This window comes from Petaurus breviceps, unplaced genomic scaffold (genome assembly GCF_028583685.1).
Source record: "Petaurus breviceps papuanus isolate PSGF00001 unplaced genomic scaffold, PetGlider_PUasm1.0 229, whole genome shotgun sequence".
Classification (NCBI taxonomy): Eukaryota; Metazoa; Chordata; class Mammalia; order Diprotodontia; family Petauridae; genus Petaurus; species Petaurus breviceps.
Genome location: NW_027185903.1, coordinates 16,005,170 through 16,022,168, shown reverse-complemented (window position 1 = coordinate 16,022,168; position 16,999 = coordinate 16,005,170). Strand labels below are relative to the sequence as shown.

General features: G+C 39.5%; 1 protein-coding gene and 1 pseudogene across 1 annotated transcript in view; both read right to left on the bottom strand.

The window, feature by feature from the left end:
- The window catches only part of F2R (coagulation factor II thrombin receptor), a 22,889-nt gene extending 9,485 nt beyond the window's left edge, over positions 1–13,404 (bottom strand). The window contains exon 1 of the mRNA XM_069096259.1: positions 12,449–13,404. Within this exon, the coding sequence (XP_068952360.1) occupies positions 12,449–12,536 (88 nt within the window). The 5' untranslated portion in view covers positions 12,537–13,404. The remainder of the gene's footprint in view (positions 1–12,448) is intronic.
- A 1,968-nt stretch (positions 13,405–15,372) lies between these two features.
- On the bottom strand, positions 15,373–16,316 carry LOC138167257 (interferon-stimulated 20 kDa exonuclease-like 2 pseudogene; annotated as a pseudogene).
- Between the last annotated feature and the right edge of the window lie 683 nt (positions 16,317–16,999).

Sequence of the window (16,999 nt, the reverse complement as noted above, 5' to 3'; positions counted from 1 at the left end):
GAGGGTGGCGAGGGGTGTTAGGAGGAGAAAGAACATGATAGTGTGAAGAATATATCAGATGGCGAGGGGGGGAGGCGAGGGAAAAAAACAGAGTTCGGGGGCGGGGGAGAGAGAGAGAGAAAGAGAGAGAGAGAGACAAGGAGAAAGAGAGGGAGAGAGAGAGAGAGAGAGAGAGAGAGAGAGAAATGGAAGCTGTAGACAAAAAATCCAGATGATGAAGGCTCATGGTCTAAAAGCAACCTTTCTAACATCCCAGAAGAGATTTTGACAGTTTTTTTTTCTTTCAAACAGTCTCATAATCTGGGGATATTCTGTAACTTTCAAAGGTACAGGAGATGTACCTTTGAAAACAATGCTGTGTTTGACATAGAGCCAGGAGATCATTTTGGCTAGACTGTACATTGAATAAAGGCAAAAATATGAAATAAGTTTGTTAAGGTAGATTGCAGCTTGAAGAGTTTTAAAGGTCAAATGGAAGAGTTTGTATTTGATCCTAGAGACAAGAGAAAGCCAATGGAGCTTGGGGCAGTGACAGGGTCAGATCTGTGCTTTAAGACTTTGGCAGCTGTGTACAGTTTGAATCCGAGAAGGGAAAGGCTTGAAGCAGGGAGAATACTTCAGAGGCTATTGTCTCAGACCAGAGATGGTGAGGACCTGAGCATCAGCTGTGGCAATAAAGAGGGTATAGACATAAGACACATTGTCAAGGTAGAATAAATAAGAATTGGCAACTGATTGGAGATTTGGAATGAAAGAACAAAGGGGATATGGGAAGACTCTGAAGCCATGAACCTGGGTAGCTGGAAAGATGATGGTGTCCTCAACAGAAATAGAGAAGTTCAAAATATAAACTATTGTTGGGATAGGGAGAAAATAAGTTCTGTTTTGGACATGTTGAACTTGTGGTGCTTACATGACATCAAGTTGGAACTCAGAAGAAAGACCAGGGTTGGTTATACAGATCAAGGAATCATCTATATAGTGACAATATAATGGGCAATATGCAGCTATAGATGTCTGGGCCAAGAAGACTAAATTTAATTATATTATATAATTATTACATATTAAAATTAATAAATTATCTTATTATAGAATATTCTCATATAATAATATTAATATTATTCTATTAATCATATTAATGGCAACTTATTTTATCCTTAGCCCTAAATGATTGTTCAGAAGTGAGAGGGATTAGTCTATGGTGAGTTTGTCTGGGGGTGGGGGTGGCGAAGAAAACTGCCCCTTTGATTTATTGTGTGTATTAGGGATGAGGTAAGAGATGTGATGTTGCCCCTCTATCTCCTTTTACCTATTCTCATACTCTCAACTCAACCTTTTGTACACTATCAAGTGCTGTGAAGTTATAACTTCGCTTCATGCCCCTCTATCTATTCCTTAGTCACCATACTGCCCAGATCAGAGACCCAACTGTAGAACTTGACCTTTTTTCCCCTGTATTCTCCCTGTGGGGCCTCACTCTCCTGACTGGTGATTGCCCCAAGCACCCATAATATATCTAGGACTGAGCTCCAGCTACATACTATATTCCCTGGATACCTCCTTCACAACCACCATGCCCCCTATCACTCCTCCCCTTTATACCTCTGAAGCTACACCCAAGTCAACTCCATCACTGCTCTTGGGAGAAGCAGTCTACTCCCCAATGGCTCTACTCTTCATCCCTGTAGCTTTCCAAACCACAACCCTGACCACTACTCCCTTAGATGTGTTATCCCCTTTCCTCATTAGAATGTAAGCTCTTTGAGGGCAGATACTGACTTCATTTTTTTGTATTTTCATCTCCAGCGTATAGCAAAGTGCCTGGCACAAGGTAAATAATTATTTAATTAATAATAAATTGTTAATAAATGCCTTTTTGCTCATTCATTCATACTGAATATTTTTTCCCTTACCCATAAATTATTTTTCAGGATGTTGAGAGGCTTATTTTATAGTCAGGGGAAGTCAAAAAGTTTTTATTGATTTGATTTTATACATGGATTTATTAAGTATTTATTCGGCATGCCTGGAAAAGTTGAAAATTGTGAGTTAACTTTTGTCTTCTTAGGGACAAAATTAAAATAAACTTCCATGTCTCTAAAAAAACTATTCACTCCATTTTGTCTTGTACCTTACGTACTTCCTCTGACCAGGTTTATAATTTATGAGGACTAGTATCACATTCTGTCAGCCTGAGATCTGAGGTTACTCAAAGGCATTATGAGTCTCTGTGTGAGTTGAAAGAGAAGGGTGAATGAAAGCTGAAGCTCACATTCCATGATGACGTAATAAAATAAAAATGTCTGACTTGGGTGGACGCTAAAGAGTAAGACACAAGACATACAGTTTGTCTTCCCATTAGACCTGGGAGGCTGGCCAAACTAACAACTTTTGAAAGACAGAGAACTGAAAGCGCATGTGGGACCATGCGTACACACCAACACCCACATACTATATACTCATATGTATTAATCGGTATACTGCGTAAGAACAAAACAATTTCAAAGCTGTCAACCATAATTAAGCTTCCTCTAAACCATCACCAGATCTAGAAAAGAAAAGATGCTGTCATAAAATTTTATTCTATATTTACTACTCTGTCAATAGCATGCACAGAATTTTTATTTTCAAGGACATCTTCTGCAAAAAAATTTATTCTTAAGGGAATCTTCCTTGGACCAGGTTTCCTTGAAGCTGGAACATTTACAACAGAAACACAATACCATTAAAACAATTTGTTATTATATCAAGCCATTCTCTAATTTCCAGGAAGAATTCAAAATTCCTTGATTAAATACTTACCTAAGGTGTTGTCTTTCCTTATAGCCAAGGGCTGAATATAAAGATCAGCAACAGTATTTTTGTGTCTATGCAATGAAAGAGCAAGTCTGTTCGAGCTCATACAAGGCTTCACAAACCAGCCCAAGGCCTCTGGGCCAAAAGTTAAGTTACAGTATGTATCTTGTTCTTGGTAAATTTCTAATAAAAGGACTGTTCTAAGTTATTTTAAAGGTCAAGTAGAAATAGTCTATTAAGTTGGTAAAAGTTTTCTTTATCTTCATCTCTTTTGTCGTCAAGTTCTCAAAATTCTGACTCAAACCTCAGATGCAGAGGTATCTCTGAAAGGCAACAGACCTCTATTGAATGAAAGCATTATTTAATACCTTCTACTAGAAGTTATGAAATCTGTTTCTCTAGAGGATTTTTTTTAAACTTTTTTTGGAGGGCAATTGGGGTTAAGTGACTTGCCCAAGGTCACATGGCTAATTTTTATGTTAAGTGTCTGAGGCCACATTTGAACTCAGGTCCTCCTGACTCCAGGGCAGGTGCTCTGTTTTTTATTTTTTGTTAAGTATTAGGGTAGGTAACAATTTTTTCTGATTTAGATAGTATCTTGCCTAGAAATAAAGGAGTGGGCTGGATGATCTTTTGAGGTTCCATTTTTAAATTTATGACTCATTGGCTTTCCACAATGAATCATTCTCAATTCTGATACAATGTGATTCTATTCTTTTGGAATTATTCTCTGGGGATCAACGTCCAAGCAAAGGCTTCAGTTTCTAGTCACTTTCCAACAAAGGACAACTAGTTAATTTTTGCTCCACATTTTTCTATGATTAAAATTCACCCAGCTCAGGAGGAAGAAAAAAGATGAAGAAATAAAGGACAATACCATTGCTATACCTATTCCTCAAAGAGATCAAAGAAAGAGGGAAAGGATATAGATGTACAAAAATATCTATAGGAGCTCTTTTGGTAGTAGCAAAAAATGGAAAATAAGGGGATGCCCTCCTATTGGGGAAAGGCTAGCCAAATAATGATACATGAATGTAAATGAATATTATTGTGACATAAGAAATGACAAAATGGACATTTTCAGAGGAAACTGGGAAGACTTCTATGGACTGATTCAGAGTAAAGTAAGCAGAACTAGGAACTGATATCTAGATATAAAAATCCAGATACTGCATCAAAATTTAATACAATCAGTATTATAGAAAAAAAAAACAACTTTGAAAGACTTTAGAACTCTGATGCAATGATAAACCAGGAGTTCAGAAGGCTAAAGAGAAAACACATCATTCACCTCCTTCTAGACTAGGGATTGACTTAAAATGCACAGAAAAAAATATACATTTTCAGGCATGGACAAAATGGGACCATGTATATTTAAGGTTTTATTTTTGTTTTTGACTTTTTTTGTTTTATGTTTTGTCTTTACTTTTGTTTTTGTCTTTACTTTTGTTTTTGTTGTTAAGTTGGGAGGGAGAGATAGTAAAAGGGACAGCTTGTAAATACATATAAAAATAAGTAATTGTTTTTTTTATGAAAAGGAGAAATAAAGCTGAGGAAGATGTAGAAGTGAAGAAAATAACAGGAACATTTTCCAAATGGTCAAAGGAAAGTAGGAGATATATTTGGTTGGTTCATTAAGCCCAAATCAGATAAAGCCTCATCTGCTTGTCACTAGAAATTAAGAATATGAAATATGACTCTTTACTTAGTCACATATACTTCTAAAGAAATGACAGCTTCTTTAAAGAGACACAGGAGCAGTTAGGTGGCATAGTGAATAGAGCGCTGGCCCTGGAGTCAGGAGGACCTGAGTTCAAATTTGGCCTCAGATACTTGACACACTTACTTGGGCAAGTCACTTAACCCCAACTGCCTTGCCTTCCCCCTCAAAAAAAAAAAAAGAACCACAGAAATGTTCAGGCTTGTTCCAGCCCCTGCACACACAAAATAAGATCATGTAGTTCTTAATCTTTTAAATGCATAATCATTAAACTTTAATAACTGAGGTTGCAATTGTGAAAAATATAATCAGTAGAGAACCTTTAACCCCCAACTGATGCCTGGTCACAGGTTATGTAACAAGTAGTGTTCTAAGGAAAAAACCTGAACTATCAATAGCTTTTTTGGGGGGAAAAATGCTCCAAATCACTAATAATTAGGGAAATGCAAATTAAAACAGCTCTAGACTTCTACTTCATACCTGACAGATTGACAAAGTTAACAAAAAAAGGAAAGTGATCAGTATTTTTAAGGTGGTTTTTTTTGAGATTAGAAGCTTGTGGTTTCTATCCCATAGTAAATTAACGGCATTATTTCTCATACTTGTCTTCCATGTTAATTAACCTGCCCATTTGTTCAAGGATGGGCATGTGACTAAGCTGATTTATTCATCTAAATTGGGGAGCTACATAATTTTTTCATCAAGAACAGTGAGGGAAATTTTGAAGTTGAGCACATGCCAATGAATAATTCAGCCCTCAGAGAGGGAAAACAAACAAAAGAAAGAGTAGAGTGACATTAGTAGAGAAAATGGGAAACAAGCTAAATAAAATACAAGACCAGTGTGATGTTGTCTCCCTCCCCCTAAGGTGAGCTTCCCTAGACCAGAGACCATGATTTTTCCCTGTCTTTGTGTCTCTAGCACTTAGCACAGTGACTAGCACATAGTGGGTGTTTAGTAAATGCTTATTGACTGACCAACAGTTTTTTGAATCAGAAGGCCTGAGTTTGAATCTTCCTAGCTGTTGTGACACTGACTCCCTTTCTCTGTATCTTAGTTTCCTCGTTTTCAAAGTGTTGTTAATAATGCTTTCATTAGGAACCTCATAGGTTGTGAGGGAAAAAAGTCACCTTTGAGTTATTATAATAAAGAGGATAGAAATAAGGGAAATAAGCAAACAAAAATTCTCTGCTGCCTTAACACACGTTACGTACTCTTTCAAGGGCCCATAGATAATCATCAAATAGAATCTTCAAAAATTATGGTGGCCAAAATAACTCCTTGCTTTGTGGCCATTGTAGTGATGTGCCCCTCTAAGCTTCTCTTAATTGGTTCTCAAATGACCACCATAATTCCCCCTGTTTTGTACCACTAACTTCAGTCTTCTGTCTTTCTTTTAATTGTTCCCCAGATTTCCACTTTTATTTAATTAAGATCATTCCTCAGTGTTATAGAAGTTTCTGACCCTGAGTTCTCAAAGGCTATGACAGTACAACACAAGTTGCTATGGTTTCTGTCAGTCTGGAGGAGATTCAAGTATGGGCCTGTACTTGGAATCAGAAAGAGCCGAATTCAAATTCGACTCAGACACTTACTAGTTGTGTCACCCTGGCCAAGTCACTTAATCTCTGTCTGCTGCCTAGATGTCCCCTTCTTTCAATTCTTATCAGATGTTATTAGTCCTGAATTACATCCCCTTAGGATCTTACTCAAAGCTTTTCAACCAAGTTAACAGCCTCTGTAACTAATAAATTCTGTAACTATCAACAATTCAAACATACAAAATGCTTTAATGCTTACGAAACACTTTACTTACAAAAGTTTCATGAAAGAGGGATGACAAATATTATTATGTCCATTTTACAGATGAGGAAACTAAGGTCAGAATGATTACATGAATTGCCTATGGTCAAAGTAGCTTGTAAGTATTTGAGTTGAAACTCAAAGTGCGACTCTGAACACATGATGTTACCTCATTACAACAATATGTACTAACAAGTTCATAGGATCACAGCTCTGGAGGTGGAAGGGAGCTCAGAGTCCAACCTTCTCATTTTACAGATGAGGAAACTCAGACCTAGGAAGGTTAAGTCACTTGTGCAGGGTAACAACACATAGCAAACAACAGAGGAAAGATATGAACCTAAGTCCTCTGACTCCAGTGACCTTTTCCCCAGGGCCTTTTTCCAGCCCCTGCTCATAGCATAAGATCATTTAGCTCTTAATTTTTTACATGCATAATTATTAAACTTTAATAACTGAGGTGCATTTGTGATAAACATAATCAGTAGAGAGCCTTTAACCCCGTTGATGCAAGGTTAAAGGTTTTGCAACAGGGAGTTTTCTAAAGAAGAAACCCAAGTTATCAATACTATATGGGTGAGGTGGTTTCCAAATCACTAATAATTAGGGAAATACAAATTAAAACAACTCTAAACATTTATTTTATACCTCTCAGATTGGAAAAGTCAACAAAAAAGGAAAGTGACAAATGCTGGAGTGACTGTGGAGAAACTGTGGGGAAAAATTAATGCATTGTTGGTGGAGCTGTGGATAGGTATAGTCATTCTGGAAAGCAATTCAGAATTATGTTTAAAAAGTTACCAAACTCTAATTACCCTTTGACCCAGTAATAAAACCTTACTAGGCCTATACCCCAAAGATGTCAAAGAAAGAGGAAAATGACCAATATGTACCAAAGTATTTATAGTAACACTTTTTATAGCAGAAAAAAAAAACAAGAGAGGGTGCTCATCAGTTGGGGAATGGTTGAACAAATAATGGCATATGAATATAGTGGAATACTATTGTGCCATAAGAGATAATGAAAGGGACAATTCCAGTGAAACTTGGGAAGACTTGTGTGAACTAATGGAGAGTAAATTGAGCAAAAGCAGGAGAATTCCCAAGATAATTCATACAATAGCAAACAACTGGGAAAATATTGAAAACTGATCCTTGAAATGATCAACTATAATCCTAGTGGACAATATGTTGCCTATCTCCTGAAAAACAGGTGATGGACTCAGGGTGCAGAATGAGATATATATTTTTGGATATGGTCAATGAATTTGTTTTGTCTGACTATGCATATTTGTTTTAAGTGTTTTGTATTTTTTTAAATGGTAGTTGAAAGGGAGATAAAATAAATATTGATTGTTACAAAATAAAATTTTATTTTTAAAGTTTAAAAGTCTTTTTAGACAGTCTTTAAATACAAAGTATTTCTTTTTGTTTTAATTATTTATAATTAATTATATATTAATGTAGTCTTCCATTAATTAGAGAAAAATTAATATTCTTCCATTAATGTATTCATAATATATCATTAATATTAATATATGTTAATATACTCTTCCATTATATTCCTTATAGGACACAGTTTACCTTCTTATCTACTATGGCCATTTTTCATTTGTCATAGAATCTGATATAAGAATATGTTTTATACAATTGTTCATTGTGCTAGTCAGAAATTTTATTAGATATACTTTTAGATGTCATTTACAAGTTATTGCTATAATTACAATAGTCTGAGCTATACTTATTTTTTGCTTTTTAGAGGGCAATTGGGGTTAAGTGACTTGCCCAAGGTCACACAGCTAGTTTTTGTGTTAAGTGTCTGAGGCCGGATTTGAACTCAGGTCCTCCTGACTCCAGGGCCAGTGCTCTATTCATTGCGCCACCTAGCGGCCCCCATGAGCTATACATTTTAAAAAATATAAAAGGAACTTGAATTCACATTTTAAAAGTGGCCTTCTTGAGACAATGTCACACAACATCCAGGAAGTGACACCGAATGGAAGAATTTCAGGCATGGCAATGTTCCTCTACTAAATGGTCCTACTCCATTGCCTCATCATGCCATGGAGGTCACTCTGGTTCCATAGAGCACAAACCCTGGCAGGTCCTACCAAACTGGAAGGGCTCCAAGCACAGGTCCATTGCTATGACTGTCCAAGGACCAGGCTTTGAAGAAGCTCCTCTTCAGAGGGTTGGTCACCCCTTGATTATTTTTTTTTCCTTAAGCTTCAACAACCAATAAATATCAACCTTTTTGAGTACAGAGACTTTCTTTCCATAGAAGTTATGCTATTCGTCTCTGATGCTTGAGAAAATGTATATTGACAAAAAGCTACCACTAGTTCAGGAATTTGTTTAGCTATCCCTCTCCATTTTTCAGCTTTTTTAATCTGTTATGTTTCTGCATTAGAATGTAAGCTCCTTGAAGACCGGAATTTTGTTTTTTGCTTCTATTTGTTTCCCCAGCACTTAGCATAGTGCCTGACACACAGTAAGCACTTAAATGCTTGTTGCCTTGACTCTTAGATGAATTAATATTTAATTATGAAATAATCTATATAATATCACATTATGTATACTATGTGTGTTATATATATAGTAAATAGATATTATATACTCAGAAGGATTCATCCTCCTGAATTCAAATGTGGCCTCAAACACTGTTTGGGCAAGTCACTTTACCTTGTCTGCTTCAGTTTCCTTATCTGTAAAATGAGTTAGAGAAGGAAATGGCAGACCACTCCACTATCTGCCTAGAAAACCCCAAATGGAGTCAGAGGTAGACACATCTGAAAAACAACTTAACTAATATCCCCTAACTCAGCTTTTCACCCAATTATATGAATTCCCCTATTTTCCATAACAACATAACTGACTGAAGTTATTCATCCTCTAATTCAACTTTTCCTCTTAAGGAGATTCTATACTCAGTAAACTAAACTAAACTCTAATTGTTACCTTGTATTTGATGAAGATCTGCCTCTCTATAAATTATATGAAGTGGTTTTTATTCCAGCTTCTGAAAGCTAGCAACATATATCCAATCCCTTTTCTATATCTCACTACTTTAATCCAGCTAAAATCTCTCCACCCCCTACAAATTTTCTCTCTTCTGAGCCAGAGTTCACTCTGCTATTTGTCATCTGCCATGTTCTTCAGTCAAAGGTTGCATTAACTTTTTTGGGGTCACACTTTTGGTTCATTAAGCTTGCATTAAAGTAATTCTACAACCCCTTCACTTGAACTTCTGTTGGCAAGGTACCCACCATCCTGTAATTGTGAATTTGATTTTTAACCTGTGCCAGATTTTACATATATTTTTTTATTTATTTTTTTTAAGCAATCGGGGTTAAGTAACTTGCTCAAGGTTACACGGCCAGTTATTTTCTGGGTGTGGTGCTAAGTATCTGAGCCTGGATTTGATCCCCAGGTCATCATGACACTGGAGCTGGTGCTCTTACTCGCTGTGCTACCTGGCAGCCCCTACATATATTCTTACTAAGCTTAATTTTATTCTTTTCAGTTCATACTTGTAGCCAATCAAAAAATGTTTTGAATCTTGAGTCTACCATTCAAAATATTAGCACTCTATCCCTTTTGATTCTATTCCACTGACAAAATTCATTTGCATGCCTTCTATATTTTCACTCAAGTCACTGGTTAAAGTGTTAAGTGAGGATAAAACCTAGTGGTCCACTATCAAGTCAATATTCCATGAATCAACATCGTTTCAGCACGGTTGTTTCACCAGTTATAAGTTGATTTAATTACCATCCATTTACATTTCCTCATCTTCCTCATGAGGATAGGATTAAACTCTGTGTCAAATGACTTGATGAGGGGCTGCCAGGTAGCACAGTGAGTAAGAGTACCGGCTTCAGTGTCAGAACAACCTGGAGATCGAATCCCGGGCTCAGACACTCAGCACCACACCCAGAAATAACTGGCCGTGTAACAATTCATATTGAGCAAGTTACTTAACCCCAATTGCTTTGGGGCCGCCAGGTGGTTCAGCGAGTAAGAGCACCGGCTCCAGTGTTGGGACGACCTGGAGATCGAATCCCGGGCTCAGACACTCAGCACCAGGCCCAGAAATAACTGGCCGTGTAACCTTGAGCAAGTTACTTAACCCTGATTGCTTAATAAAAAAAAATATGACTTGATGAAATCAAAATATGCTACACAATGGCATTCTCCTGTTCATACAGTTTAGTAATCTTATCGAAAAAGGGAAATGGGTTGAGTATGACTTGGTCTTAGTGAATCGATACTGCTTCCTAGTAATCATTGTTTTCTTTCTTAGAATTTGTCTAAGTTTGTTTAATAAATCATTCTAGAATTATCCCAAGGATTAATTGACATCTTTCCCAATTGGTAAAAAAAAAATAGGACAGTTACCTTTTGGTACCTCTTACCCAATTCTGTTCAATTCTGTTGTTGTACAAACAAGTATGTCCTTCGTCTTTGTGTACAACCATAGTGTGATTCTTAGTGATGTGATCCTTAGAATGTACAGTAGTAGAGGGAGCTTACAAGACCAAGAAGATGGCTGGCATACACAAACAAACTTTAATATACCTCTTAGGCACAAAATTCTTTTATGCTTTGTTTTATAGCAGTGTGGTTATTTCAGGATTTTTTTTACATATAAGTTTTAGGTGTAAAAATATTAGGCCCCTGAATGACAAAATTTACTATGAATTTCTCTTCAAGCTCCACACAAAACACATGTGGAAAAAAACTTCCTCTGTTACATTTTAACTTTTGTATGTCTATACCATTGTGAATAATTTCAGAGTGCACCCATTTTTACTATTTTGTTGATCCTGTCAGCCTCTCTGAATGGAAAAAAAAGTATAGCAATTCTATTCCATAGTTTCAATCCACTGTATTATGAACCTAATTATTATATAACTACATTCCTATGGGCAGCCTCTAAAGTCTAAAAACACCCCTGAACATCTATAAAATTTAAAAGATTAAGAATTGGCTCCCACTGCCCCACCCAGCAAAAGTAACCAGTTGCCTGAAAACAATTTGCTGATGGGAAAGCTATTCTCTTAGGTAAAGGAAATGACGGAAGTTAAAACGACTCCTTCCTACAGAAGACTAAAAAATGGGGAAGAAATTCTGAAACTTTTGATTTGAGAGTATGAGAGAAACCAATTTTTTAGAATAAATACTTTTTTCTACTGTAGGAAAGTCATTTCTAGTTAGCAGAATAGAAAGAGGCTCTGTCCTTGTCATTTCTTGGGAGCAGTGACTCTCATTTTTGTCTTGATATAACAGGACTTAACACATAGTACAGTATCCAATGCAAACTTGTCGATGGATCAGGAGACATTTACTACCTAATCGTGGTAAGTTACAAGGGCTTTTTTCTTTGTATTTTCCCTCATCTGAAAACGGGAAGGGGTTAAACAACAACAAAACTAATCAGGAACCTTAATTCAGACTAATGAGCTCATTTGGTAGGCAGCTTGTCTTAGATGACTGAGTGTTGGACTTGTAGTCAGGAAGACCTAGATTCAAATTCGACCCAGGTCACACTTAGCGGTGGGCAAATTATTTAGCTATTCTGAGCCTCAGTTTCCTTATCTGTAAAATAGAAATATCTCGCAGCATTGTTGTGAAGCTCTGAGATAATGTATAAAAAGAGCTTTGGAAGCCCTTAAAGCTTAGGTGTCATAATTATAAAGCATTTTGCAACACTTTCCTTATGTGTGGTTTGGGGACTAACTGCAAAGTGTCAAGACAATGTACTGTGAGAAGTGCCATCTTAACCCACCCCAGGAAACTGTGAACTGTCCCCCAAATCCTACATCAGCTCCAGTACCATCTGCTTCTCTCCAGAATACAAAGAGCACCTGCTCATTCATTGCCCCAGGGCACGATTCGAAGGCAAGCTCACCAAATCTCAGAGCCGATGCTGGGTTCTCCCTGACACTTTTTGAGCGCAGGGCGGGGTCCACGGCCGATTGAGCCCAGTCTCGCCCATTTATTAAAGCCCAGGTGTGAATTGCCCGACCAGCCCCACTCCCCCCCGGGTTCCCCTTACCCCCTTGATGGCCCATTCATCCCCACACAAGTCTGGGATGAGGGAAGGAGGGACAGACTGGAGGCTCTTACCTAAAGGATGCGCTGAGGTCCGGGTGCACAGCAGGGAGCCGAACAAATTGAATCCCAAGCAGGCGAGCAGGAGGAGACGCAGCCCCATTGTCCACAGCGGGACCCGTTTCCTTCCCCGCTCTCCCTTGCTGCTGCTGCCGCTTTGTCCGCCGGTGGTGCGACTCTCTTTCTTCTTCGGCAGCCCAAGAAGGAGAGGAGATGAACTCCTAGGTCGACTCTGGGTCAGTTGCAGAAGGAAGGCTGGGAGAGGGCAGGGAGCCCAGGGGGCTTCTCAGCCTAGCAAACCCCTCGGCCTGCTTTGTGTCCGCTCCCGCTTTCCTTTGCCTCTCTGACAGGATGTTGGTCTGTCGATCAGATTCGAGGGTCTGTCCCAAGGACGCACCCCCTTCCCCCACGCAGCTTGGGCGGGTCCTGGAGAAAGGGTGAGTGAGTAGCGCTGCTCTCCGGCCTCAGTGGGGCTGCGCTGATTGGAGGTGTGGGGACCACTCAGGGGGGCAGTTGGCTTTCGTAGTCCTTGGAGACCCCAGGCTGTCTCAGCCTCCTCCGCTATTTTCATGTCCTTCCTTCACTGCCCGCTGGCTCCCCCTGGGCTGTTTCTCCAGGCTTTACTGCGATAGGAAGAAGAAGGCGCATCTAGTGTCTTGCTCACCCCGCAGTCTGAGGCCCTTTTCTGTTCCGCTTTCCCGCTCCCCGCTTGCTGCTGCTGCTTGTTAGAGCCCCGCTGCTGGAGGGGTCACGTCTCCTATCTGCCCTCCTCTTTCCTGCCCCCAGGAGGCCCCCTGCCCCTGACGCCAGGACTGAGCCAGCTGCAGTCAAGTAAGGGAAAAAATCAATCAAGACCTTTCTGTCCCGCCCCCGCTTGGAATCAACGCCTGGCCACTTTGTTTTCTGGGGCTCAGCCTGTATGTACTTTGTGACCCTATGGCTCTGCTTGGAAAGACAAAGAAGTAAAAAAAAAAAAAATGTACTTCTGGACCATAGGTCCAAGACCTTCGCCCATGACTCTTCGTGACAAAGAACATGTTGGGGCAAGGGAAACAGGGCTCAGTTTATAAAGGTGTGTGTTTGTGTGTGTTTTAAGCCAAAAGGATGAGGCTGAAAAGAAGTGTACTTTAAAGAAAGGGAAGGTTTTGATTAAAAGAAGCCCTTTTAATGATTTTTAGGCAAAGTTAGTGGAACGGACCATTTTACTTAATAGGAAACATGTTGCCCGTTTCATGCAGTTGGGTAAATCATGTGCTAAGGATGTTCTTGCTTATTCACAAGCAGCCTCCTTTTTGGTCCAAGAGACAACCAAACACTGTCCCACAAACAACAGGCTCTAGCCATCAAGTTTTCCTTCTCTTCCTTTTTCTACCTTTGGTGAGATTGCAGGTTGTCAAACCCAGAAGGGTGCTTCCAGGTCTTCTAGTCCAACTGGCTCATTTTACAGATAAGAAAAGTGAGACCTTAGAGTGAATTGCTCAAATTACATAGCTAGTAAATGGCAAGAGTGGGATTTTAAGCCTTTTAACCCCTTTCTGATGCAAAGATCATTGCTCCTACAGAAATCCCATTACCTACTCCTATACAGCCATTTATAGGAAGTGTAACTGGCAGAGTCTTTGAGGGAAAGTGTTGAGATTAAGGGGGGGATGAATAAGGTTTCTTGAAGAAACCTAGAAAAAAGTGAGACTTTCTTTAGCTAAGACTTGAAGTCAGGGAAGCTAGGAGTTGGAGGTGAAGAGGAAGATAATTCCAGGCCTGAGATACAGCCAGGGAAAATGCTTGGAGCTAGAGATTGAGGAACAGAAAGGAGGCCACACAGTATGTTTGGGAGAATGGGAAAGAAAGTATAAGAACACTGGAAAGTTCATATGGCACATTTTGTTTTTGAGTTCAGTCATTTTTTTCAGTCATGTTGAATTCTTCACAGTAGACAATTAATGTTTCCTGATTGATTAATTTACCCATCGTCTTTCTCACTGATAGTGGGATGTTTTTATTAATTTACTTCAGATTGTGGAGATACAAGTGATTCATTATTTTCTCTATTCTCTAATGGAAATTAAATTTAAAATGATTCACAAGTAGCACTCTAAGGTCCACAAAGTGCTTTCCTCATGATAATCTTCCTAAGGCTGCTAATTATTAGTAGCTCTTTTTCATTTTTAATAAGCAAAAGATCTTCTTCCTTTATAAAAATTCCTTTGTGAATTTACAAGGTAATAAGTAACTTGGCCATTTAGAGGCTTCACTTAATATGCAGGAGGGAGCATTGGAAACATAAATGCTTTCTCAGCAGACACCTGGGACTCAAATAAATATCCCTTTCCCCTTAGGAGAGAGGATATTTTTTTTTTAAAAAAATGTAACCATGAAAAAGTTGATTATCTTGCTTCCCACTACTCAGTGAAAAAACAGGGCATCAACTGATAATCAGAGGTGGCTCCTTCAGGTATCAAGGATGGGGAGAAGAGGGTTCTGGGCTAAAAGTGGTACTGACTGATGGTATTTTGGGACTTAATCACAGCCATAACAATTTAGGGAAGATCTGGGGAAACTACACATTCCAGCACTGTCCCATTAGCCAAGATGCTTGGCTGAAGCAAAGCATGCTGGGACTTGTGACTAGCCTAAAACTCCAATGCTAAGGGGTGGGCAGCAAGGTTGACTTTCAATGTAGGGCGCTTCCCCTTGCCCCACCCTTTCACTGGAACTGAGAGGGGAAATACTCTAGATAATTAGGACATAACAACTGTGATAAAAATTACGGTGGTTTATGGTTGTAGAGATTGGGTCTGGGGTAGACTCACTTCCCAACAGCTCCAGCCTGTCTCGAGCTGATTGGATAGTCTGTTCTTCCTGGGGTAGCTGTTTCCTCTCAGTTGATGGCTTGATACTCTCAGTCTGCAATGGCTACCAGTCCCACAATCCTACCTTCCCTATTCCTGAGAGGGAGGAGACTGGACCAGCTGTTGCTCCCACTCAACTTCCACCAACTTGTAGAGGTCCATGGTTGCCCTGACATCTTCAGCTGAAGAATGCCCACTCTTCCCTACCTGAATGTCCTGGTGGAGCAGCTGCTTGGTCAAATGCTTCAGAGAAATTGACTCATTCTCAGAGAAGCCAGCCAGGTAATTACGCATAGGGATTCTGGAAGTGTCTCAAGTAAGGGACTTGGGGTGACAGTAATAGAGGACTTTGAAGTCATTGTGGATAGTGTGGCCCACTACAATCTTGCCAAGGAATATCTTCAAGATCTCTTTCTGAACTGCCTTGAAAAGGGTGGCATTAACCATATGGTCCTTCTTGATACTTATCTACTTGGTCTGGTAGTTCACAATTTTGCAGGGAAGACGAATGTATTTATCATATAGCATGTCACTACAGTAACTTACAATGCTACATTGGGCTAAAGAACTGGTATGGCCTTTAGGCCCTGCACCCACCATCTCACAATCAAGAGCCACCATCTTCTTTTTGCAGCCCTTCTCTGGTGCAGGTGGGAGGGTTAGGGCAGGTGGAAGGGGATGGATGCCACTCTGGAACTCTGACAGGAGATACTGATGCTGAACTGATACCCTGTTTATGCTTTCCTACTCAAGGGCTTTTCAATTCCATTTTTCTGACTGGGTGTCTCCCCTATAGGTTCAGGGAGGGGATGAAGTTTCTGTTTACTGTTTGTGCTAAAGGTTTTCCCCTTTATTTTGGAGTTTAGAATGCTCTGATCACAAAGGCCTTGCAGGGACCTGCATCTGTTTCTGCTTAAGATTCCTCTGTATTTGCCATTGTCATTGATGAAATGCAGGTGGCTGTGGTAGCCTTCAGTTGCCTTCTTTTGTGGAGGACAGTCCCCAAAGTCCAAGCTGAGAATCAGGGTAGACATTGTCAAGAAGGGTTGGAGAGAAGAGTGATCAGGAGGGAATCTCTCTTCAGACAGTGACCTCTAAAAACAGAGAAGCTTGGAGGCTAATTCCTGGCCAAAGGCCAGAGACCCACATCTTGAGGTGTGTAGCATATGTTCCTCTTGTAGCCCCTCTACAGAGTAGCTCTTTTTTGAGTAGCTCAAATTGTTAGTAAATTTTTTTCCTAGCATTGGAACCTAAATCTGACCCATTGAAACTTCTACTTTTTGCCCCTTGGGCCAAGCAGTATATGTATCTAAACCAGGGATGGAGAACCAGGACCTTTGACTGAATCAAAATTTCAGCAGGTTCCCCACCCTGATCTAAATGATTTTGAAAACAATAACCCTTCAAATACAACTATTGTGTATTCCCCAAAGTTTTCTCTTCTCAAGCTTCAATCCCTTCTTTACCAGTCCCTATCCCTTGTTTCATAACCATGCTCTGAGAGTCCCTATTCTGACACAGTGGCATGGGGCAGGTAGGGTATTATAGAACTAACAAAAAAGTCCCTTGGAAAGGCCTTTCCTTGTCTTTGCTGTCCCCTCACATTGTCATCTTCTTGGTCTCTAAAAAAAGCATTAAAGTTTCTGCCTCCTTTCTAAATACTCATCATGGCAAACTGGAATCTGCTCATCACTCAACTGAAACAATTCTTTCTAAG